We start from the raw sequence: 26,194 nt of genomic DNA on the forward strand, positions 1-26,194 counted from the left end.
GCGTCATTAGACATGGATTAAAAAAACCTGTGTCACGCGCTCTGTATCATGTTACGCGATATGCCCCCTGCTGTTGCATTCGAATTTACCAATCAAACCAGTAGTCCTGATTTGGGAAGAAATGACGCAACGATTTTAGTAAAGTTATGTGTACACACGTTATGTATGTGTACAGGCATGTTATATGTTATAAGCTACGGCTTTTGTTAGCATGCCTCCATCAGTATAATTTTTCATTATTTTGTGTCATAATCAAATGTTGTGAAAAGATGGAAATGAATGTTCTTGAAATTGAAATTGAAATTGAAAGTCGACTCCGATTAGCTGGCCGCGCAGCTTGCATATAATATCTGGATGTTTAGACGTATCAGACGCTATACAGAAGACTTGGCTCCGTGGATAACGGGTGATACTCAGACTAGTTCGTTATAATGTGTCACCACAATTTTCAAACCTACATGAAACCCCCAAAGCACGTTTTCTCCGAAATTTTCTATAAAAGAAAATGCCTAAAATATTGATGCTATTCGCATCTTACCATGATCGGTAAAAGATTCTGCATACGATTCAACTGCCATTATTCCAAAAGTGAGCTTTGCCTTTTGTCATTTTAAGAACAGTGCCAAGATTTAAGTATGTTTTACAATATTTTTTTTTATTATTAATTTGTAGTATTGTTTTCGGTTGATCCCACTGAAACTAGTTAATGGTGAGATATGACGTTGACTACGGACAATTATTGTTTTCACTCAATGGACTAGTCCGATATCGGTTTTGTCGAAAACAAATAATGGTATAGGCCTACACACGAAGGAAATTCATAGCATAGCAGCAATTTCGGGAATGTTCTTCACGAACAACCCAATTTGACATATCGTACTTGGGTATACCGCCAGGTACGGGTGACAATACGCCTTTGAAGTGTGACGTGACCCGGGGTTGTCTCCAATAGTGATCGTTCCACACATTGTCTCGTCCGTCATATTTACCATACATTTGTATGGTCGATTTTATTTTTCCATGCAGTGAGCACATTTTCTAGTTGAAATGACTAAACTGGGACAATGCTTCGACGGAAGCGAACAAGCTTTCGAGTCAACTCGTACCTTGGGCAACTCGTACATTGGACAACTCGTACCTCGGACAACTCGCACCTTGGACATCTCGTACCTTGGTCAACTCGTACCTTCAGTTTAGAAATTTGCTTCGACTATGTACACGAAGTACTTGAGCTGCAAGCGTAATTTTTATTCCTAGGAGGGTTAGGGGCAATGTCATGAATAATTAAGTTTTTCCTTTGAATCATTGCAAGACTAAGGTTCTCGTTCTATTTTCCCCTTAATTTAAAATTATCTCAGTGATAGATTTGGAGAAGAAAAATAGCTGATGAAAATGAGCAGCGACGACGTGGATTCGAACCAGGGATCTTTGTATCCATAGCTCATCTCGCTATCCACTAGGCTACTGTGTGGTAGCTCGACGACAACCGTTCTTTAAAATGCTTTAATGTATTGTAACTAGTTGAGTAACTAACAACAATGCTGTTGATGTCATTGTCCGTTCTCATGGATAAACATGAATTATTCATGACATTGCCCCTAACCCTCTTAGGAATAAAAATTACGCGAGCTGCAACGCTGTGTCATGCATGTTTGTCAGCAAATACTTGATTGTGGTGATCGAAGTTGACAAAGGTCTCGTGCTTATCTACCCCGCCGAGGACCGTACCGATGCAAGCTGGAATTGGCACCACGTAACTTATTTAGTGTTTTTCCAACATGGACCTGTTCTCACTCTTTGTTTCGTTGCTCCCCCTACTCGTATATATCCTCGCTAGGTATGCCTCCCCTCGCCCCTCCCCTGGGGAACCACCGAGGAGTCTTTGGTTCCCCGTCAAATATCTCTGGCTCCGCTGGGTTCTGTTTTGGTCCAGACGGAGGTACCTGCACCTGCACCGGCGAGTGACGAGTCACGATAGGATGGTGGCCAAGGCAAGAGAGATAAGCCGGCTGGAGTACGGCGGCACGACGGTAGGCCGTCAGCCACGGGTAAGTCAGGCTACGCGGTGATTAGGCCAAAAAAAAAAATATTCGGTCTCTGGTCAGACCAAAGTTCCGGAATTGACGCGGCCACGCGGCTTTTTTTTTTTTTTTCCTATTTTTTTTTTCTTCAGCTTGGTGGGTACAAGGTGGGTACAATTTTGCTTTTTTGGTGTCCTCATGTACATTGGTGGCCTCCATAATTTGCCTTGGTTCTTTCGATCATTTGCCTTGGTGCAATTTCCCATTCCTTGGTGCTCTTTGGTAAAAAAAATTGAGGAGGTGCGGAAATAGAGGGCGCTGGTGGAGCTACCGCGGAACATTTTGGAAAAAAAAAGATCGACGCGCATGCTTAAAATCGACGCGCGCGCTGACCAGAGACCGACTTATTTTTTTTTTGGCCTTAGATTGAAACACTTGACGACCAAAGCAGAGGCCTAACTAAGAGGTGGAGAGGGACACGCCCCCTGGCTAGGCATTTGTGACCTCTGTCCCCTTATCCGTAATTGAGAGAAAAGAGAGTTTTTAAAGTAACTGTTTGAAAGTGTGATCAAACTGAAACCTTGAGTGACAAGCAGGGCATAATACGTTCGTCCTATACAGGTAGGAGCAGAAATGGGTTTTATTCAGATAGTGGTTCAGATTTTATTCGAAGAGATAAATATCGTTTACTTCTGGCCCTAAAGAAATCTCCACCCATCTATGAAAAAAAATGGTAGGCATACCATACTGAACATTTTAAAATATAAAATACCGGCACGGGCGTCGCCAGGCTTTTTTTTCTAGGGGAGGGGGGCAAAGTATATAATTATTTCCCCAAATCCTTGTACTTTATTCTCAATTTATCTATTCTCATTTTTCGATTGTAGGCGGCGGACTTTTATCCAACCCACCCCCATTGACACCCCTGCAGACGCCCATTTTGTTAAATGTGTATTAAATTAATAGCAAATATGACTTCACACCTCTTTCTTTTTCCTTCCTGCTTTTTTGGGTTGCTTTCCGGGGGGAGGGGGGGGGGGGCCTTGCCCCATCCTGCCGACGCCCATGTTATACCGGGATACAGTTCGAAAACATGCATTGCACAATCTTGGTAGTGAAGTCTCGCTGTCGAAATCAACATTTTTAGGGTTGCGAAAAAATTCCTTTTCAGGATTACACATCGCTGTACATCAACGGTTCAGATGCGACCGGCAATCACTGCCTCGTAGTCCGTGTGACTCTCCGGTCCGATGACCGACGGGAGGTATGCTTCCTCCTCCGTGTCCCTGAGGTAGGGGACCTGGTCCTACCCAGACACCCGGCCTGTCTGATGGAGGGCCGTGTCAACGGGGATGAGTTTACCGGGGAGGGACTCAAGTGTACGGTGCTGGAACCACTGAGGACTTGGAGGATCAGTTATAATGGGCTGTGCCGGTAATTATTTTGAATTTTCTCTGGTTATCAGTGACGTATGCGTAATTGGGGTCAAACTTTCAGGAAGAAGGGGCCCCATTTTCATTTTTAAAAGGGTTGAGGGCGGAGTACAGACAGAGCACGGGGGGGGGGAGGTGTCAAGCTGCCCCGTTTTGCCCCCCCCCCCCGCTCAGAAATTGGGAAGAAAAAATAACCTGTTGTTAAAAACCCACTCCACTGTGGAGTGGAAAAGAAAATTGGAACCTAATATAAGTCCCCTGCAAATTGGACCTCGATCGGTTACACCACTGTTGAGCAAGTCCGTCGACATCTTTTTTTTCGGCTTCCTGAGATTTTCCGAGCAAGTTGACTTCTGCCCATGCACTATGTGATCATGCATGATGTGACAAAAGCATACTAATGCCAGACATTGTACACGTTGTGTGCCACGTGACTGTATGCGATAAAAGCTGTGTTGAATCTTGATTCATTCAGATTTCACATCGACTTTGCCGTGCCATGCTATAGGACGCTTGACACTTGATTGCACTCTCCGATAACTGTGAACTGACTGGAGGGCCAACGAACATTATAAAGTTTACTCGGTCGCCATCGGGTCCAAAAATCAAGGTCGTCTGCACTTTGTACAGCAGGGATATTATACAAATATTGAGTGACTCAGAGTACATGGAATGCAATGGCAAGAATATCATCGCAAGGTGAAATCTTGACTTTTATAGAGTGCAAATGGAAAAGTCTAGATTTTACCGGGCGATAATATTCTTCCCATTTCACATTTTAAAGCCACTCAATTTTGGTTTATATAACTGACATATAGATCCTTGGCATTTGATTCACAGTAAAAATGAACTTTATTTCAATACAAAATTGTTTTGACTAGCATTTTGCTAGCGGGCTGCCGCTAAAGTCGAACCCTTATTATGTCTTGGCAAGTTATGGTGCGCATTTACAGTATGCCAATCATAATTATCAACGCACACTATACTGCAGCTCAATATCCTTTGAAAATAATAACTTCCTCTAATGCATTGATGAATTGTAAATCAGTCAGGGTTTGTAGGACTATTTTTTTAAGCATTTGAGATGTTTTTTTTTAATTCTCAGTGTCGGAATTAGGAGATCAGATGGTGAACTTGACGACCGGCCACTGGTACATGTGCGGTGTACGCTTCTGTGAGTATTTCTTGGCAGATATGCTTCCCGTAATGTATACATATTCGTTAATATTCGAATTTGTTTCTTATCAGAAGTCATTTTTATCGATTGAGACGTATTCGTTTTCTGTAAAAATATTATTACATTTTGAAGGCCAAGGGGGGGGGGGGGTTGCTGTGGACGAGCGGGACGTATCATTCATCACAGTTGTGCCCTCTTTTGGGGGGAATAAACCTCTTATACTTTTGCCCGATTCATCATATTTCCTTGGCAGTTGGAGTGCCTTCACGTCCTACTTTGACTTCACGACCGACGTCAACCCCCGCTTGGCCGCTGAGAATCTTGCTAAAAGAATGAGGAACGGGGAGGTACTGGACAATCTCGATGAGTAAGTATCTGGATCAGAAACACCAGAGTGTGAAATTAGAACGAAAATATTTTCTACATGGCGCATTAGAGTCAACACTTGCATCTTAAAAGTCTTGCGGGTCATTCGACCCAAATCCGGGTCAGATGTTGACCTGACACTTTGGCGGGTCAAAACGACACCTTTCCGAGGCCTTTTTCCGGGCGATTGGCCCGGTGCAGTGTATATTTGACACAAAAAATAATATTAAGTCATTTTGACCAAGGAAAGTGTCCTTTTTAGACGAAAAGTTGTCAATTTGACCCCAAAGTGGGTGTCGGGTAAAATCTGACACGGATTCCGAGACCGTATCTGAGTCGGTGTCATATGAAAATCCGACTCCTTCTCCCTATTATATTGGTTAATCCCTCGCACGTGACCAGTCACTTTCCTAATTATGATACTTACGCATGCGCAATACTACCAACGAGTTCATTTCATGGAGTCGGATATTCACGCTACACCTGGACTTTTTAGGGTAAAGAATCACGTCAGGAGGATCATTCTTAGCACCGATCGAATCACTGATTCAAGTTAAGCATTTACATTTAGTATAAATTGTGTGTACCTGATGTCATCATCATTTTCAATTAACCAACTGAACTTTGGATTATTTTTTTTGCCGGATTATGTTTATTTTGTGAACAGGGCTAACAGGCAGAGTCATCATTATGAGCAGTTTGGTATGATCCATGGCGTGGTACAGGTCAAGGGTCAGGAGGAGAAGACAATAGTCATGCGTGGTGTGAAATCGCATTCATCCGGGATGCGGGGACAGTGGGAAAGGGCGGAAAGCCACATCATCAACTACATGGTGTTAGAGGTAAGTCCAAGCATCAACTACACGGCACAAAGTCATGGACAGAGCAAGATCTTTAATGCATGTGGACAGAATTTTCCGACGAAAAGGTATGGAAGCTAAAAAGTTTACAACCTTTTTCTGGCAAGTGTGTTTCTCATGCTAACCCGAACATATATTAAAGCATGCAGATGGTGACATTTTTTTTTATTTTAGAACGTGTACGGTTAATTTGTTCACTGTAGAAATGACTGCTTTGCACGTTGACGGTAAAGGCGTATAACCTGTTTTCAAAAAGCAAGAGTTTTCGTGTCCATCAAATGGCTTTGCATTACAGCACATGACACAGACTACACACCACGCCCTCTGGAACATTCGCAAGATATAGTTTGTACCCGATCGTTCAGTTTGCAACTAAATATAATTCCTTCTTTTTTAATGTTTGGCCATGGACAGGATGGGACTTGCTTGCATGTCGGTGCGTACTGCGAACAGGATTCGAGGTTAGCAGTTCCTTCATTTTATGTGGAAAATATACTTGCCTTAAATTTAGCAATATATACTTTATTTGGGGTTAGGGTCATCGTTATATAGGCCTATGCACGCCCTATCGATTTCTAGATGTAACCCACAACATATTATCTGAATTCTTTTGAAGACCTTTTTTTTTACAGTAAATAAACCTGACTTGAAACTGACTTTGTCGAAACGTCATAAACAGTTATCACTACTACAGGTATTAGGCCAAGAAAAAAAGTCTCCCTTTTCGGTTTTTTTCTTCTTCAAATGTCGGCTGATGACTGCAAATGGTGCCCGACTAAACTAAGTGCAAATATATGAGTGTCCAGAGAGGCCACATAAAGCTTATTCTCGATCGTAACCCCATTTAAAAACACGTTAAAATTGTGCAGCAGCAGGATTCCAGTCAAACCAGTGAGTTTGGCGGTGAGACATCATCTTTGAAAACAAAAACTTTTTTCATTTTGTCAACACGCATGGCTACTATACGGCGACGCGCGTGCATACCAGAAACCGGAGACTTTTTTGGCCTAAGTGGGCTGAGTTCGAATGGATATACAGGGCGAGTAACAAAAAAACCGGAACCCCAAAACAAAGAAATATATTTCATTTAGAAAAAAATATGTGGCACCAAAATTAATTATATCTCTTGACCATTTTCTCACAGTACTTTCTCGGGCTATATGACCAAGCCCAACGGGGCAATATTTCCTGCAGTGTCCGTGGATCTGCCCGTACGAAAACATTTGCAAAATAATAACCAACCACCTAAGATGTTCTCGTTTAGCGTGCAGTTCGAGAGTAAGTTGTATTTTTTTTAAAAATCTGTGCTCAACATTCTGTCACGTATAAATTATTTATTAGTGTATTTTATAAAATATTTTTAAAATGAAAATATTCGTCTCTTAAATAATAGCATTATGTTTCTTCATAAGGTTTTGGTAAAAATAAAACATGAAATTAAACATATAAACTCAAATGGAAAAATGGTAATTCTGTTTTTACTTTTGGCTTCAAACGTTTAGGCGCATTTAGTATATAGAATCGTGCCGTTGTGTGTCAAGTTCAATTAATGATCGATTTTGTTTTTAAATACCGTTAGGTCCTTCATATAATCAGTCTACAAACAAGAGACGTTATTGTTTGTAGCAGAGCATGCATGTAATGATACTATTTATGGATGGCGGGAAATGGGGTCAAAGGGTCATAATGCCAAAGAGAAAAGGAATCTCGTGAATAATATTTCACCAAAAGATACTAAATGATGTTGCAAAGACCAGTAATGATACTAGACCAAAACTGTCAGACCAAATACTAGACCAAAACTGTCAGAAAAAAATCATAATCATTCTTTTCTTTTCCTCATGTACTCAGCTATCCAAACTTCAGTGGACGTTTAAATTAAGTTTATGTTAATATTCTTATGTTTCCATAGTTATTTTGAAAGTGCAGAAGAGTGTAGGTCCCTATGGAGGGGACACTTATAGGGACCTCATTTACTGGAAGGGGAACTTTATGAGTTTTTAACAATAGGGGACTAATTTTTGCATTTCACCAAATTCTAAGGGAGGCAAGGGCGGATCCAGAACTCAATTTTGGGGGGGGGGGGCCAAAAAAAAATTTGGTCCCCCTCAAAAAAGTGGGTCTCAAAAATTACGGCGTGGGGTTCGGGGCCCGTGAGGGCCCCGAAAATTTTTTGGATTCTAGATGCTCTGTGGTGCGATCTGAGGCAATTTCTGACCACTTTAACCAATTTTTTTTGAGGAAAAGATGGTGGTGTACTCATTGCCTGCCTTTATTGCGATGTCACATAAAAAAAATAAATAATTGGTTTCGTTTTTTTGGGGGGGGGCCATGGCCCCCTTTGGCCCCCCCTGGATCCGCCCTTGAAGGGAGGGGAGGGATACCCCCTACCCAGTTTCGTCAATGGTAGAATTTGATGTGTTTCAAGTTTGATGTCTTCTCTCAATAAAAGACGCAGGTGACGTATTTAACCCAACCCTTTATTTCGTTTATGCATTCTTTTAAAGACAACTTTACTGTTGAGATACAAGCCGAGGTAGGGGAGAGAATTCACCTCGAAGTGGACAGAGAGAAGAGAGTCCGTGTATGTGAGGCTCTGACCAGCTACCGGGCTAACGGCGTACATGGGCGGGGAGTCTGCCAGACGATGATCAGGTACTCATAATAGGGGACCTAACGAGGTTATCGCGGGCTTGGTATGCAGCAGGAGAGGGTATGAAGAAGTGTTGGAAAGACACCCCCCCCCCCGGAAAATCATCTCTACAGAAAATGTAACACACAAGACTTACATAAACTCGACGATGATCAGTATTGTAACGAGAGTCCAATATCAAGTGCAGGGGACGGAGGGGGAGGGGGTCCTCATTTCTTTAAAAAGGTACTCAATTGGGTAAATTGTTTCAAACAATATACACGACGTCTCTTTTCTTTTTCACCTGGGAATTCTTTGCCGCGTTTTCAAACGAGGGCACCTGTCGCTCCGAATTACAGAGATGATTGTGTTTCGTTTTGATAAACCCAAAACGTTTATTTTGTTCCAAATTGAAAACTTGAGCGAAGATTAAACGATGTCAAGTCACCTATTTCATTGACAGGTCGGACGAACACTGCTACGCCGTGTCGGACCAAAACACGTTCAAAATCTACAAAGAACCAGGTTGGTATAAGCGAAATTTGAAGCTTTTCTTAGCATTTTGTCTCGGAAAAAAAGGACACCATCGATTATTTATCATGTGCAATTTGTTTTATTGTGTTTTATGATTTAGTTTCGTGATTTCTTTTTTGATCGCATCGTCTGATTTTATTTCATTTAGAGAACCTTTCTGAAGCTGATCTGGCTGCCTGGGTTCTGCCGTTGGTGGCGCCCTCTTGTCGTGTTTCCTCGTTAACTGGAGGCAAGGGATCACAACTGGCCATGTTGATTGAACTCAAGAAACACAGAGAGGTCGAGGTGGGAAAGCATTTTATTCTATTAAAAGGTCGAAACATATTTTTGAAGTTTGCGAATGAATCAATTTTGGCACATGTTAGGAAAGTTGAAAGCACTTGTATTTGTTTCTCCTAGTTGAAAAGTATTTTTCTACATGTATCGTGGTTTGACTCGAACATGAATAATGTATATATTTTTGTAGTCATGATATTGCAAATTTATTGTGAAGTTATGCCTGAATCAAATATCATTTTATTGGAGATACGTTTTTATGATTTATTTTTACGAACAGTTTGAGGTTCCCAACGGATTTTGTATAACAACGACTGCATTCGATCGACATCTCCAGGTAAGCTAATTGAATAATTTAGATTTAAATTTAGATTTAAAACAAATGCTATGTAGAAATTAAACCACAGCATTTATTGACAAATCTGTTAAGAAATTGTACATCTTAGTGCTTTCAGCGTGTGGTTTTAGATTGAAATACAATCGAAATATATGTTGGCATTTCGTTTTGTTCATTTTATTAAAGAAATGTTCTCCTCTTTTAGATGAATGAGGAATTGCAAGCTGCTGTCAAGACACTTAGCGAGGTGTCTTGTGGGATACAAGATGGCGATCTGAAGACGTCATGTGACAGGTAACCATCTGTGACGACAGTTATTAAACAAGACTTTGATATAGAAGTTTCCGAATCGGAGCATTCATAATAAGCGCATTTAATGTGAAAATTTGAATAATGAACATCATGTTTGTATTTGTTATATTCAACCTTTCACATTCTTTCAAACAAAATTCCCTGAATTTATTCCATTCGATCACATTTTAGTTTATCAGAAAACGATTCCTTTTGAAAAACTGAAACATTACAAGATCGTACTAGTGCTTAAACAAGTAATTTATTGTACTGAATTTGTCAGCACTGTGGCAGTGTTCAGCAAAGCTGAGCTTGCAGACGACATGAAGACGGCTATTTCCCGCCAATTTCAGGAGCTTTTTGGAAGTCCTCAAGAGGGCCAATCGTATGCCGTGCGCTCCTCTGCGGTCGGTACGTACACTGTATGGCATACATAAGCACTATACCACATGAGAACGAATACTGTAAAGTTCTCTCAAAACAACCTGCCTGGTTAAGTTGTTCTGCCGAATTGTCGAAGTAATATTGTTTGGTCTTCTCTTATATAGATTGTGTCTTCCCTCTACCATTTAATGGAACGAAAAACAAACGTGAATTTTGATAGAATATAAGAATGATCTAATTCTATAAGTTTGTGACGGTATTTCGTAGTCACAGGATCTTTTATTTTTAAAATATAAAAATGTTGTCATTTTATTAATGCCAAAAAATATGCTAATTGTATTCGGCTTATCAATATTAGGTTTTGCCCTACACCGATTCAGCCTTCAGAATATAAGGTATAAGGTGTATCCAGGTTAGGGTAAAGGGGAAAAAATCACGAATGAATTCCGTAGGGCTATCACAAAATGTTCTTCTCTGTTTTAGGTGAGGACACGCCACAGATGTCAGCAGCGGGACAGATGGAAACATACCTCGGCATGAACACAATGGAAAAGGTGAGAAAAAAAAGCTCAGGTTGACATATAAACAATGGAAAAAACACAAAGTTTAAAACTACTTAAAAACAATCGCAATCCAGGACTTACGACAATCATTTAAGAGAAAACGTTCGAATCCTGCAGAAAATTATCCAAATTCTTATACTTCTCAGTCGCATCATAAGATGACTGTCACATCGGTGCGGCCAAACTATGGTATTCGTCAAGTCGCGTCGTGCTGCACCCGACCGTGTTTTTTTGTCCCCGATTAATTCTTCTTCATGATCTTAAAAAAATGTCTTCGGGTCTTGGAATTCCAGATTTTCAAGGCTGTGCAAGAGTGTTGGGCGTCGCAGTTTTCCTTCCAAGCTGTCCAGTATCGAAGGTGAATACAAAACATTTAACGAATTCCTTAATCAAAAATCAACCAACTATAATTTGTTAGGCTAAAATAGGGGAAAATTGCAAGGATGAGGGGCCAGAAAGAACACAAACATGCACCGGGTATTATACAGAGAAGCACATTGATATACGTGTACGAACCCAGGGGCCTAGTATATTGGGGGAGGGGTGCAGAGTGGCAGAGCGCAACGGGCTAGAGACTTTTAAAAGCAAAATCGGGACACGGAAAGAAGCAAAATCAGGACGGCGAAATATTAACGGCATGAAAATTCTATTTAGCAACGGGATACAAAACCCTGGCCACGCGCCTGAGGACTGCCGTAGAAGAAGAGGAACATTGAAAGGTATTAAGTAGTAGCATCTTAATTTGCGAGTTGTAATCGCATCCTTTTTGAAGAGATGAAAACAGCAAAAATGATGAGGTAAGACCCTCCGAAGGGACCACTCCTCTTCCAGTAAACTAACCTCCCTCTCCGTTGGAAATCTGTGGTCTACATCGGGATCTTCTTTTACTTTAACCACCATCAATTGCAACATTTGTATTTTTCCCACGTTCCAGACAGTACGGCCAGCCTGTGGAATCCACCATGGCGGTGGTTGTTCAGGAAATAGTTCTCGCCAAAAGTGCAGGTTTGAAATTAAATTCTTAATTTTTTTTTAACGTAATTCATATATCGATAATAAAAAATGAATGAAATTTATTCCCACATAGAGTACGGCAGTCTATGATTTTTTTTAAATTTTTTTTAGGATTGTGTTGGAAAGCACGTCAATCCTTAAAATTGGGGGAACACGTGTTTTCTGTGTGGCACCTTGAACAATAGATTTTCAAATTGAATTGATAATTTTTTAGCATTAAATTAGGTATGAGCTTTCCAATAAGACATCGCACGAAAAAATCGGCCCACGACAAGTCAATTAATTCATTTCAACTTTTGAATTAAGAGCGGGACGCTCCTAATTCGTTTTGAAAAGTGTGCGCAATTTCTATGAACTACAGTGCGCAATTTAAAACCACTTTTTAAAACTGTATAAAGGCCAGCAAAACAAACAAGCAAATTTATTTGTTACAAGACATTATATTCCTTTAAATGTCGTTCGGAAAAGAAAATCGAAATTTTGGAAAGGCACGTATACCAACTTTAAAATCAAGTGGGCCTGTCATTACAATGGAACCATTATTTTTGACCCTCTTCTAGGTGTGATATTCAGCCGCGATCCAATCACTGGCAACCCAGCACAAATTGTGATCAACGCCAACTTTGGACTCGGTGAGGTACGTTGCATCATATATTGCTTTCAGCTATCCTATACCCTCTTGTAACCTCATTATTCAGTACCCCCTGATATGGACTTCGTTGAGCCCGAGAAACAGTAGAACAGTAGATGGCTGCTGTGTTGCCGGCCAGCCGTTGGAAATTCGGAAGGTCATTTGACGCTATAATGTACCCGCTTTCAACCTTTTCTTTCTTTTTATTAATATTTCATGAGAAGCACCGATATAAAAAACAGTCGTGTTCATTCCTCTTCTTGGAATCAAAATGACACTTGTATTGGGGCCATGGCTTCGGTCCCGCCTCCTCAGATGATCAGATCCGCCCGGATGCGGAGTGGGGCACGGTCTATACACCAAAGCATAATTTCCAGCGCCCTGAGTGCCTAATTGTCGGTAGATACGAGCGCTATAAGACTCCGGTATTATATCATTATTATTATATTATAAAGCAATAACGTCACCCTTCAGTCCCTCTTATTTTTATCGCTGAGGGGGTATTTGTGCACGAAATCCATGATTATATAGAATAGTTTCTGACGAGAATTTTACATGGTTGCAGTCCGTGGTGGCAGGTGTAAGCGAAGCCGATACCATCACACTGGAGGTAGACAGCAAGAAAGGCTTGACGATAAGTGAGAAGAAGATCGGTCGGAAAGAAGAAGCCATATTTATAGCAGGTAATTAAAAATAACGTTAACCGATAAAGACATGACAGGGGACCTTTTCAAATACACTCGTATCTTCTTGATTCCAGAATTTAAATGAATTCTAAGGCCATCTTAAATGGAAACAACACTTTTCCTGTAGATTCCAAACGCTTTGCACGTCTGTCTTTGTGTGTGTCGCACACCGCCATCTCCTAAAGTCGGTGCCTTACAGTATTTTATATGACACATGATTCGTATTTTTTCGATGCTTGTTTGTATGGGGACTAAACACAAACATGTCTATTTTCTCTCCGAATAAATGCAATATAGAGCAAGGAGGCACCAAAGTGACGTCACTACCCTCGTCCGAGTCTGCGAGTTGCGCAGTATCGGACGACACGTGTTTGAAGCTCGGTCGCATTGCTCTTATGGTAAGTAGGATTATTTCCCCAAAAAGCACACAAAGAGGGGAAAAGAATAAAGGCAATTTGCTGAGTCTCTGGTTTGTGAATTTTTTCCCGTTAAACATTAGTCCAACTATCTGTATTATGCGCTCGTGTCTAGGCCTTCAGTCTCTTTTGATATACTTGTTGTTGAAGAAACATTCAGTGATACAGTGTAGTCGATAGAGTGTGTTAGATTTAACTGCATGTGTCGAACGATGTCATTTGTTTTTATTATTATTATAAATTATTCACGGTTACTATTATTTCATTACTAATGGAACATGGCAGCCAGGAGGCTGAATTACGGTCATTTTACAATAGTTATAAAACAGACACATATGGGGTGAGTAAAAAAAACCCGAAAAGGCAGGACAAATTTTTGAATAAAGTTTGCCTGTAGCACTTTAAAATCAAAGGATATGAAAGCCCAGTCATTAAGCCTTCATTTAGTACAAGAATCATTAAAATCACTCATGTACTTTTCAAGTCACGGAATTTTGGAAAAAAAAAACCGGTTTAAACTGTCCACGGATCACAAAAAAGTAATTGTTCTTTCAGCAAAACGAAAACAATTTCCATAGGGATGCATGTGAATTGTTTTCTTTTGCTGAAAGAACACTTACCATTTTTTGTTACTAAAAGAAAGCTCATTAATTGGGCTTTCATATCCTAGATTTTGAAAGTGCTACAGGCAAAACTTCATTCAGAAATTGGTCCTGCCATTTGATGGATTTCGTTTTGTTTTACTCACCCTGTATAATCATCTTAAGCAAAGTTATGAAGACAAAGTCAACAAAGTAAAAACTTAAAAACATTAATCAGACTAGTATAGTAATATGTAAAAACACCAGATAGTGTAACTTAAAAATATGATAAGGGAAATGGGGGCTAGGTACGGGGTTAAGGGATGAGGTAGGAGGGGACAATGGGGGAGTAAGAGAGATGGAATCAGGATTAGGAATTGAATGAGAAATGGTGAGGTTAAATAATAATACACATTAAATACAATCTTAAATAACATCTAAAACATGAAATACGGTTTCGCTATGCCTGAGAGGGAATGCGTATGTGTACCCATGCATCAACTGATGGTTTTGAGAAATGTGCATTGTTTTGTTCCAGTTGGACGACAGCTTTGGCGATGCCAGGGATATCGAGTACGCAGTGGTCGGCGAGTCCGTGTACCTTCTTCAGGTAAATCAATGTCTGCCCACATACAATAATTTCTTCGCTCGGCCGTGAATCTAATAAAAAAAAAAGGATGTCGGTCATTTTTGGACGTCTGACCAAAACAAAAAAGTGCCGAGGTTGGCTGTCAATGTTTGGACTTATTGAAGCACCGGTCATATACCCACCAAGACCCAATCAACCCAGGGAAAATTTTCATATGCATTGGAAAGTGATTAAAGCTGGCAGCATTGTTGCATACATGTATTACCGTGCTGCAATATTATCCTTATAGCGAGGTGTAATTTGGATAGAAAATATTTGATTTTCATCGTTGCAACTCGATTTGTCCAAAATTCTTTCAGTTTTGACAGTACATGGTAAGTATTTGGTATATGAGTGTCATGTCGTTCCTTGCAGGCACGGGCAATAACGACACTGGACGTACCCTCCCGATACGAGCTGCTGCATGAGTTCGATACCGGCTTGCCCACCGACCGAAACCTCGTCTCAACCGGTAATATTCAGTAAGTATAGAATATTATTTGTTGGTATGATTCATATCACTCCTGACATACCCTAGCGGTGTAGTCATGTTTGGGTGGGGAGGGGATTCACCTGTTTTTCTCCAGTCATCCGGTTTCCCTTTAACGAGCAGTGTTGCCCTTAAAACTCGAGACGACGTATTTGGTCTGCTACACGACCAAAATGCCCCAAATGATGTCATATCTCCCCGGACACTTGACCGTACCTCCCCTGAAAAAAAATCAGTCTTGTCACTATTAAGCGTCACTCTTCATGTAACAGATGTGGAGATTGAATTCATAAGAGAGATTATTTTGTGGAAGATAGGTTCAGCACACAATGCCGTGTGCAAATGTTTGTCCATTTGGCATGTACTTTGTGCCTTGGAACGCTTCTCCGTTTTAATTGAATACGCTATTTGTCGCGACGTCACCTGTATAAGACCAACGGGTCAGAGCTACCTCTACCGTCTCAAACTCCATTTCAAACCTCCTGTATACCTTACAAAATGTATCAGTCCATCCGCAAATATTAAAAATACTACCACTCTCTTTTTACAAAACTTGTCAATAGAGTCTGAAGGTGTAGTAAATACTTTAAACAATACACCATTATCATGTTGCTGCCATTTTGTTCCCATTCAAATCAACGTAACCAAAGCGAGGCTTGAACGAAAAATAGGCTGGTTCCATTTTGCACAAAAACATTATCATTCAGTGCTGTTATTGGATACAGGAAACATGACTGAAGGTCTATGGTCTTTATCCCATCTCATTTGGACACCCCAGTCCAGAGATACAGCTAATTAAATGAAATGACTTGAATTCCAAATTGGGCCACTTGGTATCTAATGGAAGGCATTTGTACGTACCAAGCTGAAGAAGGTAGCCCAAACAGATTTTGAAAGTCTTTGCAAGCTTTGCCGTAACTTTTAAACAAAAGATCCAAATCACACAGAACAACAAATCTGTCAAGGGTAAAGAAACAGTCTATCATCCCATTTTTTTTTACTAAAAAAACCCCAACGGTTTAGTTTCCTCAGAAAAAAAAATGTTGTTTGACTTTGTTTTGAGATACCCTATGTATTCATCGAGTGTATTCTATTTACTGTGGGTCGGGGCGAGGGCTCCTAATATTATATGCAACACATATACGCGCGGTTGCATGATCAGTAGGCCTTCAATCTGAATTGTCATGAATCCTGGACGTATTGGGATTGGAATCACTGTGGCATTAACCTTGGTATCTTTGCTGCAATGTACCCACACAGGGAGATGTGTCCAGGCAGCGTGACTCCATTGACATTAAATCACTTCTTTTATGAGTGCGACCTCAGTTTTCAGGTAAGTGTAACTGAAAGTATGGATCAGGACCATTGAAGGTAGTTTTCACAGTAAGTTTTGCGTTAAAGCAGTAGGAGGATTTTTTTGGTAACCTGAGATCTCGGATAATTATAAGCTATGATTAGAGATCTCGAAATATAGCTTGAGACGATTGCTCATGCTATAGATGCTAAAGGAATAAAACACGGTGTGCCGATACGAAGTGGATAATTCAAGGAGATATGCTGAACTACGATTGGTTTAAATTTAGTATTGACAGACGACGAACCATTACTGTTATTATAATAATCCGAACGATATTTGTACAGACTTAAAAAAACTTCTACAATTTAAATAAAGCTGAGATTGGCTGAAGAAAACTAAAGGCTACTCAGTAAAATGTATCCGACTACTTTCTTCCTTTAACTTACGTATAGCTTGATCATATTCCACTCGGGAGGCCTCTGATACTACCAAACGTTAGAACCATCTACTCGTTCTACAACCAGGGATTCTTCAACTTAACGGTAGGTAAACAATAAATGAAAAAATAGAATGGTCCATTTAGTCAAAAATCTTCATACAAGATGAAGCACCTTCTTCTTAAGTCTCCAAACGACTACATTTCTTTAGATTATACTGTTAAGTATTATCAATGTAACACAAGGGCGGATCCAGAACACAATTTTTGGGGTCCTCCCAAAAAGTGGGTCAAAAAAATTACGGCGTGGGGTTCGGGGCCCGCTTAAGGGCCCCGAAATTTTTTTGGATTCTAGATGCTCTGTGGTGCGATCTGAGGCAATTTCTGACCACTTTAACCAATGTTTTTTTGAGGAAAAGATGGTGGTGTACTCATTGGCTGCCTTTATTGCGATGTCACATAAAAAAAAAAAAAATTGGTTTCGTTTTTTTTTTTTTGGGGGGGGGCATGGCCCCCTTTGGCCCCCCCGGATCCGCCCTTGATGTAACATCGTTGGTGGTTTTACTGATTTGTCGATTCCTTGCAGGACTTGGTTCGTTTTGCAACACGGGCGAGCATGTTTAGCACGCAGGAGATGGGACCTTCTATATGTGGCCAGGTAAGTACCTACAATCATTATACATGTATATATCACCAGTTAAAATGAATTGTGATGAGCAAACTGACTGAGAGGGAACCAAGACTGGTGACGAAAAAACTGACTATGCGGTCAAAGAACATTCAGCAGAGGTGACGAAAATTAAGGTGTGCATGGCATAAGTTAAATAAGGCCAACCCAACCCAACCCGACCCAACCCGACCCGACCCGACCCGACCCGACCCGACCCGACCCGACCCGACCCGACCCGACTCAACCCGACCCAACCCGACCCAACCCGACCCAATCAGCCCTAAATCCATGAACAATTTTCTTTGCCCTTTTTGTGATTTGGAAAGGATTTAGATGCCAAAGACCTTGCTGAGTCGGAGAGGATTGTATCAGACCACACTGCAGTGTCTCGATGGCAGAGACATCTCAACACGCTCAAATACATCCAGGTAAATCATCAATCGAAGTTAGGAAAATTACTGTTTTCAGTTTGGCATTTGCATAATGCATCATAACCACAAACTCTGCGGAAGATGCATATTTTATTGACGTTATATACCTTAAAGTATTAGGGCCTTCCCAATAAGGTCAATTGAAAATGTTTATTAAATTGTAATTACAGATGATTAATATTTTGTAACTGGGTCTAATAAACTGCTTGTCCACCTTTGTTCGTTGTTTTTACATTACATTACAGAAATTCTTTGTGAGTCGCAAATGTCAGGAAGAGTTGGCTGAAAGAGTTCTGCAGACGCTGACCAAACACTGGACGACTGCGCATGAGCAGTATGATGACATCATGGCTAATATGAACTCTGACATGGGTCTGGTAAGAGACGAACTTTGACATGGTATACGTGTTTTAAATGTTCAATTATACCTTAGGGTAGGGGAAATCTTTCTTTTCTTGAGGAGGAAATAAATCAATATTTATTCTAGAACCTACCTGGTTGGATTCAAACATCGAAGCAGGAAAAGAAAATAACATGCTCCAACTCAATGTCTTTTGAAAATGAAAATGGAACGGAAAGACCGCCCCCTTTTTAAGTTAAAAAATGAGTTGACCATGCGGAATCACCAAAACCTATCCAACATTTGATGAACGAGAACAAACAATTCAAGTGTTAAAAAAGTAGACAAAGGGAAGGAAAACAAAGACCTTACCGTCCACGTGGAAACAAATGTCTTTTTGCCGTTGCTTTAGTTGATGACTACCACTTCTCTTTGTTGACCTATTCGAAGAAATTTGGGGGATGCATTTTGAGACCATTGGTGCACGTTTTGGTCGCTGGTACCCGTCACCCTATCCAAAGGCGGCAGTAACCCCTAGTCAATGTTACATAATTTTGTGAGAGAAACGAATGCTTCGCACAACATTGTTGGTGGCTTACCATCATGATTGTCAATGCGCGAACTTTCTGTTCGGATGTGTCGTGCGCATGTGAAAGGTCTGACCTCGGGTCACGTGTTGATAAACAACCAATGAACGGCTTAAGAAGTTAGAGGTTAAGCCCGGTTCATACTCGGCGCGAAAGCGAAAGCGGACGCGAATTTGTGACGTTATGGAGAGTATTCGCGATGCGAATTCGTAAAAGTTGAACACATTTAAACTCGGGCGAATTTCGCAGCGAATGTTTCATGACGTCAAATTTGCTTCGCATTCGCTTTCGCATGAAGTATGAACCGGGCTTTACAGCGCCCTTTTCAGGCGGGGCGATACAGTATGAGCGAAGTTGAGTTGTAAAGGTTTAATACTGATTGTAGTTTTGTTGGTGATTCCAGGCGTGGATGCATCACGTTCATGAAAGCGGCAAATCTGCAGTCAGTCGACGAATAATCATGGAGATCCTCAAGGGAGCATCAAAGGGTAGGGCAGCTAAGTAAACAGTCACTTACCGTAATACGCGTGCGTGAACAATCAGGTGATTTGGATTGATTTTGGTTTAGATTCATGTTGAGTCGGTAAAATTCACTCAATTATCACACCAACCTTTGACCTTATGACTCACATGAGATTTCATGCGAAGTTCAAGCGAAAGCTTCTGCGACTTCACAAGTTACCATTTCCGTTCGATTTCGCGCCAATGCTAACGTTCACTGAGAGTGTGGAAGTTTGCTATAGGAACAGAACATCAGGCGTAGCCAAAGATTGGTTCTGAGTGTGGCGAACCATGGAGCTATGGGTGAACACACAAGGAAATGGGAAATCAAGTCTGGTAGAAAATGCCATCGTTTTGGTTGATCCTTTCTTTCTCCGCCCTTCATAGATGTGAATGCCGATGGTGAAACCGCCATGTTGCTCTCCTCGTGCCCAGGGGTCGTGAGTGCCGACGTGCCCCTGGCCATAGAGGTAAGTATGTTGCTCTAAAGAATTAATCTTTTGAAAATTTGCCCCCAAATTCCTTAACTTTTTCATATATTCTCAATTTATCTGATGATGATGATGATGATGAAGATGATGATGATGATGATGATGATGACCGAAGAGGTTTTATATTTGTTAGTATATCTTATTATTTTATTATACTCCCGTGAGCAGAGAGTGGCCCGGGCAATAGTTCAAGAGGGAATGGGCGAGTCCTTCCGAGACATGGCCCCTGAACAAGCATTAGCTTGGATCCAATCCTCGTCTAGTGGCTCAGCAGGCGCTGCCTTCGCTGAATTCTTGAAGGTCCACGGACATCGATGCATCAAGGAGGTCAGTTAGAAAGAAAAAAAGACTAAACTGTAAATGTTTCGAGACTGTTTCCAAAGAAGTTGTGTTGACCTTCACTTGTTTTATCATGTATAAACGCCTAGCTGCCAAAACTAATCCGACTTACCCATAAATAGGCTCATTGTAATCTTTAAAGTTTGATCCTGATTTCGTTTTTTGTCTTATCATTTCATGAATGTGTACAGATTGAGCTGCGTGAAAAGTCTTGGGGAATGGAGCCAATTCAGACGATACCAGTTGTGCAGGTTACTCCCTATACACCTAAATAATATCAATGTCATGTTCATACATTAATTTTGTAATTGAAACATTAATTATTTTGACATTCTACCGGGATAAATTAATTACTGTTTGTTTATCTTGCTGAGTAGAAGTATCGTTCTTATGTTAAAAAGCACATGATTAACAAATATATGTATTAGTGCCATTTCCTTTCAAACAAGTAAATTATTGTTATGTACTTGTCTTTGAGAGGTACTGAAATTTGAACAAATAGAAAAATTATTTAATTTGCTTGTTTCTATTTTAAAGGCAATTTTAAAGTCTGGTTCCCTGTCGACATCCACCGAAAAGAAGTATCTGAGTGTCGAAGAGGCTGTCGACCGGCTGACAGTTCCCCTTTCTAAAATTATGAGGTGAATGTATATCAGATTACATATTGTAAAATAACAATACAAGAATACATTGAAAAATTATTATCTTAGGAAACTAATGTCGTTAGTTATAATTTATTTTCACATTGGTATATAAAACAAATACACGTTGAGAACAAAATATGTTTTGTAGAGAAATGATTTTTGTTCTCCTGTCTTCATTCAACAGATTGCTGATGGTCAGGTTCTTCGTGCCTCGGGCTCGCGAGTCGGTCGCAAACAGAGAGCGCAGTAAGGTACGAACCATAATATTCGGTTCCTCGACTGAAGGTTCCAAAAGTGAACAGTTCACAAAGACATTTAGTCCGAAATGTCACGCTTTTTATCACATAGTTTACCTTTGACATTGTTTCGTTGCTTTTGTTTTCAGTCCTTATGCATTCGACTGAACCACCACAAGAAAGAAGCGTTCTGGAGACTAGCAGGACTCATGGTCAAAGAGGTAACACAGTTTGCTGTTTTCCCCTCGCAATCGACAAGATGAGGATATTTTGTGTTGATCTGAACTTGTGCACAGGAAAGATTACACTCAACAGAGTAGATACAGTAATGCTTGACTAACACTGGACCAATATTGCAGTGGCCAAGTTAAGCACTCATGGGTTTTTCTGGATGGCCTTTACTCGTAACATTCCAAATATTGTCGAAATGTTACTGTGAAGTTGAATGGAATAAAACAAAACTTGAAACTTGACACATGCAGAAATCTGCTCAGCATATAAAAAATGCTTAGCGAAATCATGTTGAAAGGCAGTGCCATGCAATATGTCTTACTTGTGATTGGTTATCAGCGTATTTTTTTCTGAGCACTTAATTTGCAAAGCGATATTAACTGATTTGCCTCACGAATTGTTATTTGCGAGTTTTTGGTATGCATAGTGTTAAAGGATAAGCTTAGGCCTATAGCTGTAAAGTAGGCTTCGTAAGACAGCTGTAATATGCCTCTTTGCTGATGACGTCACGCTTTGTTTACATGTGTGCTTTCTTATGGGAGCCAGCGGGACGACAGCTTCGTAGACCCATGGAAAAGCGCGCAAGAAACCAAAGTGTGACGTCATCAGTACGTCATAGGCTTAGTGAGTCAATCAGAAGTCAATCGTATTCAAATCACTTGTCAAATCACATGTCAAATCACATGTCAATTATCAAGTCAGCTCACAAATAACGGGATGAACAGTGAAGGATGTCTTTGTGATGCCCATCTTAATAGCTAGCCGACTTGACTTAAGATTGGAAGCCATATGATTGACATAGTGACTGACATGATTACAACTCAGTTTTAGAGAATCCAGAAATGCCGGCCCATTTTCTCAGAGGTATGGGTTGAATTTGTGTGTATTTTTGTACTTTTGTACCTTGCAGGGCCGCCTTCCTGATGATGATTTGCTGTTTTTCTTGACACCGTCCGAGATTGGTCATTTACTCAAGGATAGAACACCTGCTCTAGTTTCAAGGTAAAGACAAAAAAAAGTGTAAAATTGTTTTAAGAAAAGTGTTAATTTTTTTTCAATGCTAACATAGCCGTTGACGCCTTAGTTGACCTTTAGCCCCGAGGTGCATTTTTTGTGTTGTATTTTGTGCCATACGTCCGATGGGTCTTCACATCATGGAGTCCAAATCTAATGCTTAATTGGTTGATTTCGTTTGGAAAGAATAAAGTTTATGATATCGTCTGATTGTGAATTTTGTGGACATTCCAATGTGCTTTAACTTGACGTGAAACATCTGAAATAGAAGAATACAACATTGGAGCAACTGTATTATAGAAGTGTCACTTCAGGTAGCTATGCGGTTTATGAAAGAAAGTGACGATGTTTTTCAATGTTCTTCGTTGCTATTTTCATTCTTTGCATGTTCTTTTTATATATGAAGGGCCCTTCGCAGGCGCCGTATCCTCCCAGAACAAGCCTCATACAGGTTCCCGCTCATCTTCAATGGAATCCCCAAACCGGTTAGTGCAGGTTAAAAAGTGACTTGATTTAAAGCTTGGAGATTTGCGAATAATTTGCCTAACGTTTTCAAGAAAAATTGTATTCAAGTATAATCATCAGCAGTGTGTAAAAACCATCTGCAGTTTCGTAGAAGTATATTTTTTGTTAATCTTAAGATAGGTTACAATCACAAATTTAGTCTCAACTCTGCTTGTTCCACCTAAATCTTTCCCCCTTGAGTCTCCTGAGATGTTTGAGTAAGATTTTTGGAGAAAGATGTGAAACAAAACAACGTCTTTACAAAATCAGTTCAATATTTCATCAATTACGATCATATTTCTAAAAATAGAAAATCATTTTATATGTGGATACTTTTTCCCGTCGTAGATTTCCGAGGAGGAAGAGTCAGACGAAGCGGAGATACAGTTACAAGGTACCAAAGTAGTCAACAACTATAATAGACCTTTATCATGCTGCCACCATTTCAGTCATGTTCCCTGAATCCAATAACAATACTGAATGATAATGGTTTTTGTGCAAAAAGGAACCAGACTATTTTTCCTGCCCGCCTCGCTTTGGTTACGTTGATATGAATGGGAAAAAAATCAAGATGGCCGCAACATGATAATGGTCCATAGTATCACGGAATGATGTCATGGAAGGAACGGAGAGATTGAGTCGAGAGTTTTGTGTGACTTTGTTTTATTCTCGGAAGTTATACAGTATTTTGAATGATGTTTATGGAGGCTTCTTTCAAGTCTTATCTGCAGTCAGCGTTCTATGCTTCAAAAATAGTAGAAGTTATAACTGTGTTACAAATTTAACTTGTGATGCAACGTAAACTGTCTTCTATACACTTTGTTATTCAGGCTTGCCAATCAGCCCTGGGACTGTGAAAAGCACAGCTAGAGTCGTCACAAGCCTTCAAGATGCTCCCAGTATACAGGTGATACCACGTGACATTGTGACTGTGCCTGGAATCATTTCTTACATTCGTTGAACCTTTTTTCTTCCTCTTACTTTGTGAACCCATACAGTGCTATACAAATGCTGATTCGGAATCCGTAACATTGAGTGTAATTTGTTTTTATTTATTTAACCCTAGCAAGGAGACGTCTTAGTCACACGCATCACCGATATCGGCTGGAGCCCGTACTTTCCTCTCATCAAGGGTCTTGTGACCGAGATAGGTGGAATCATGTCCCATGGTGAGTGGAAACAAAAATCAAAGCTTAAATGGCAAAATTTGGTGTCCAGAGATCCCAAAAATTCGTAGCGTTTCGAGATCGGGACTTTGCTTTTCTGTGCTGGAGAGGGGGAGTTGAAGCCACTGATGGATTTTTTTTGGAAAAGTTTTTGCGAAGCGTCATGAAGTATAATACATAATGCTTTTGGGAATAACAGGGGTTTTAAAACGTAGAGTGTGTGCTCAAAGAGCTAGTAATAGAGTTGTATTTGTAAAGATATATATGGATGGTTAGAAATCGGCACGTGGGTGATGGGTGAGAAATGCCGGTATATCGATTGAGATGATTTCGTAGAATAATCTTGTTGCAGTCGAAGGGGGGCGCGCTTGTGTTTCCCGCCCATCGGTCATGCTTATCCGGCTTGTCCCCGTCCTTTGTGAAACAATAGTGAACATGCATTTTCTCTGTGTTTCAGCTGAATGTTGTCAGCCATGTTTTCCTTTGTACTGTAACCAATCATTAGGTGCTGTTGTCGCTCGTGAGTACGGCCTGCCGTGTGTTGTCAATGTACAACGGGCTACCGTCGTCTTCAAGTCGGGTTAGTGAAGGGAAATGCTATCGATCAACAACTTTATACTAAATATGAATCGATTGGTTCAGTCGACTACTTATAACTGTTACAATGATGACAGGATCCATGAATGTAACTAATTACATCTCTGACAGAAAATAATAATAGAATGACAATGTTTTGCTTTCCTTTTACCGATAGTTCACTATTTATCCGCACTTAAAAGCACAAAACCTTGACCTTGGATTATTGTTAGGCCGGGTAAGAGCTTACCATAAGCCCAACCCTAACCCGATGTGTTCAAATTGTATGGCTATAACAATACAGTTTTGATCTCTCTCTTGGTAAAACTGGTCTTGATAATTTAATCCAAATGCAGGAATTGTTTATTGATTCTCTGTGTGTTCGCACCACAGGTGACATCGTTCTTCTGGATGGAGGCAAAGGAACAATCAATAAAATACAAGCAACTGATTGAGACCCATGATGGGGGAGATTGGTTTTTGAGGAGCAAGTGAAGATTAAAGCCGGACATGCTGAACATTAAACTCCTACTTCCCGCTAAACTCCTGTGCTAACGAATTATGCAAGAAAACCGGTTTTGCGTGTGTATGAAGACAATTATAAAATAATACACTCTGCATTGTATTTTGTCTTGAAAACAAATTGTATTCGCGTGAAACTTGATGTACACCTTACATAATTTATGTCATATAATTCAAACTTCGAAACTTTTTGTTAAATAAATTTACCGCAATATTTTATCGTCCAGTTTCTCGCTGGGAAATGAAAAACTTAATCGATGTGATTCCAATCACTATATTTGTATGATATTTTTATTTCTTCAATTTTAATTTTTTTTATCAGATTTATTATTATCTTTAATTAAGATCATGTCATGGCCAATTGATTTTTTCCTTCTCTCTCTGAATTCTTTTTGTCTAAAATTAGAAATAAATTGCATCGCTATACCAAACTGCAATTGTTAATTAACTGCTATACCAAACTGCAATTTGTAGTTAATTGGAAACGGGAGTTTCTCTTCAAACCATTTTCTTTTCCGAGGATATTCTTTTTTATTCCCAAAAGATGACAAATTGCCACAATTGAACACTTTTTTGGCGTATACTCTTAATTAAACACTGTTCCTGGCGTCCCGCTCTGTATTTATAACTTATATACTGAACTTGTTACAAATTGCTTAATTGATTTTTCTATGACTCTTTATAAAGTTTTCAATATAGATGGTAATACATGTTTGAATGTCAATGGTGATACATGTACTTATAGTTCATATTGGATCTTATGATTAGTATGAAGCCATGTGGCACAAATCTGTGTCGGCGAGTTCGGGGGATGGGGTATGACCAAAAATTCCTAATACCCGGCCGTAGAAATATGAAGGGGGGGGGGCGGGCTGCTGGCAGTGGCGAC

The 26,194-nt window shown here is 40.1% G+C and overlaps 1 protein-coding gene across 1 annotated transcript; it reads left to right on the plus strand.

Moving 5' to 3' along the window:
* Positions 1–1,597: 1,597 nt before the first annotated feature.
* On the plus strand, positions 1,598–26,035 carry LOC119737707 (uncharacterized phosphotransferase YvkC-like). Its single transcript, XM_038212252.1, has 40 exons — positions 1,598–2,048; positions 3,193–3,455; positions 4,560–4,628; positions 4,885–4,998; positions 5,665–5,839; positions 6,272–6,318; positions 7,002–7,135; positions 8,365–8,512; positions 8,953–9,014; positions 9,172–9,308; positions 9,580–9,636; positions 9,842–9,930; positions 10,211–10,338; positions 10,795–10,865; positions 11,168–11,232; positions 11,809–11,879; positions 12,449–12,525; positions 13,085–13,202; positions 13,503–13,603; positions 14,741–14,812; positions 15,206–15,312; positions 16,581–16,653; positions 17,070–17,159; positions 17,640–17,711; positions 18,050–18,151; positions 18,400–18,531; positions 19,485–19,569; positions 19,970–20,052; positions 20,242–20,400; positions 20,604–20,663; positions 20,950–21,053; positions 21,241–21,307; positions 21,442–21,513; positions 22,434–22,525; positions 22,944–23,022; positions 23,390–23,435; positions 23,872–23,948; positions 24,108–24,210; positions 24,713–24,787; positions 25,177–26,035. The coding sequence occupies exons 1-40, from the start codon at positions 1,779–1,781 to the stop codon at positions 25,236–25,238; spliced, it is 4,008 nt and encodes a 1,335-aa protein (XP_038068180.1). The 5' UTR covers positions 1,598–1,778; the 3' UTR covers positions 25,239–26,035.
* The last annotated feature ends 159 nt before the right edge of the window (positions 26,036–26,194 follow it).

The sequence above is a fragment of the Patiria miniata genome, unplaced genomic scaffold (genome assembly GCF_015706575.1).
Source record: "Patiria miniata isolate m_02_andy unplaced genomic scaffold, ASM1570657v1 HiC_scaffold_3, whole genome shotgun sequence".
NCBI lineage: Eukaryota > Metazoa > Echinodermata > Asteroidea > Valvatida > Asterinidae > Patiria > Patiria miniata.

What these genes read in the sequence shown, in the direction of transcription:
- LOC119737707 (XM_038212252.1), top strand. Translation starts at nt 1,779, where the DNA reads ATGGACCTGTTCTCACTCTTTGTTTCGTTGCTCCCCCTACTCGTATAT. An exon ending in CATTCGATCGACATCTCCAG is followed by an intron (nt 9,637 to 9,841) that starts GTAAGCTAATTG and finishes CTCCTCTTTTAG; the next exon opens with ATGAATGAGGAATTGCAAGC. An exon ending in CGTGCGCTCCTCTGCGGTCG is followed by an intron (nt 10,339 to 10,794) that starts GTACGTACACTG and finishes TCTCTGTTTTAG; the next exon opens with GTGAGGACACGCCACAGATG.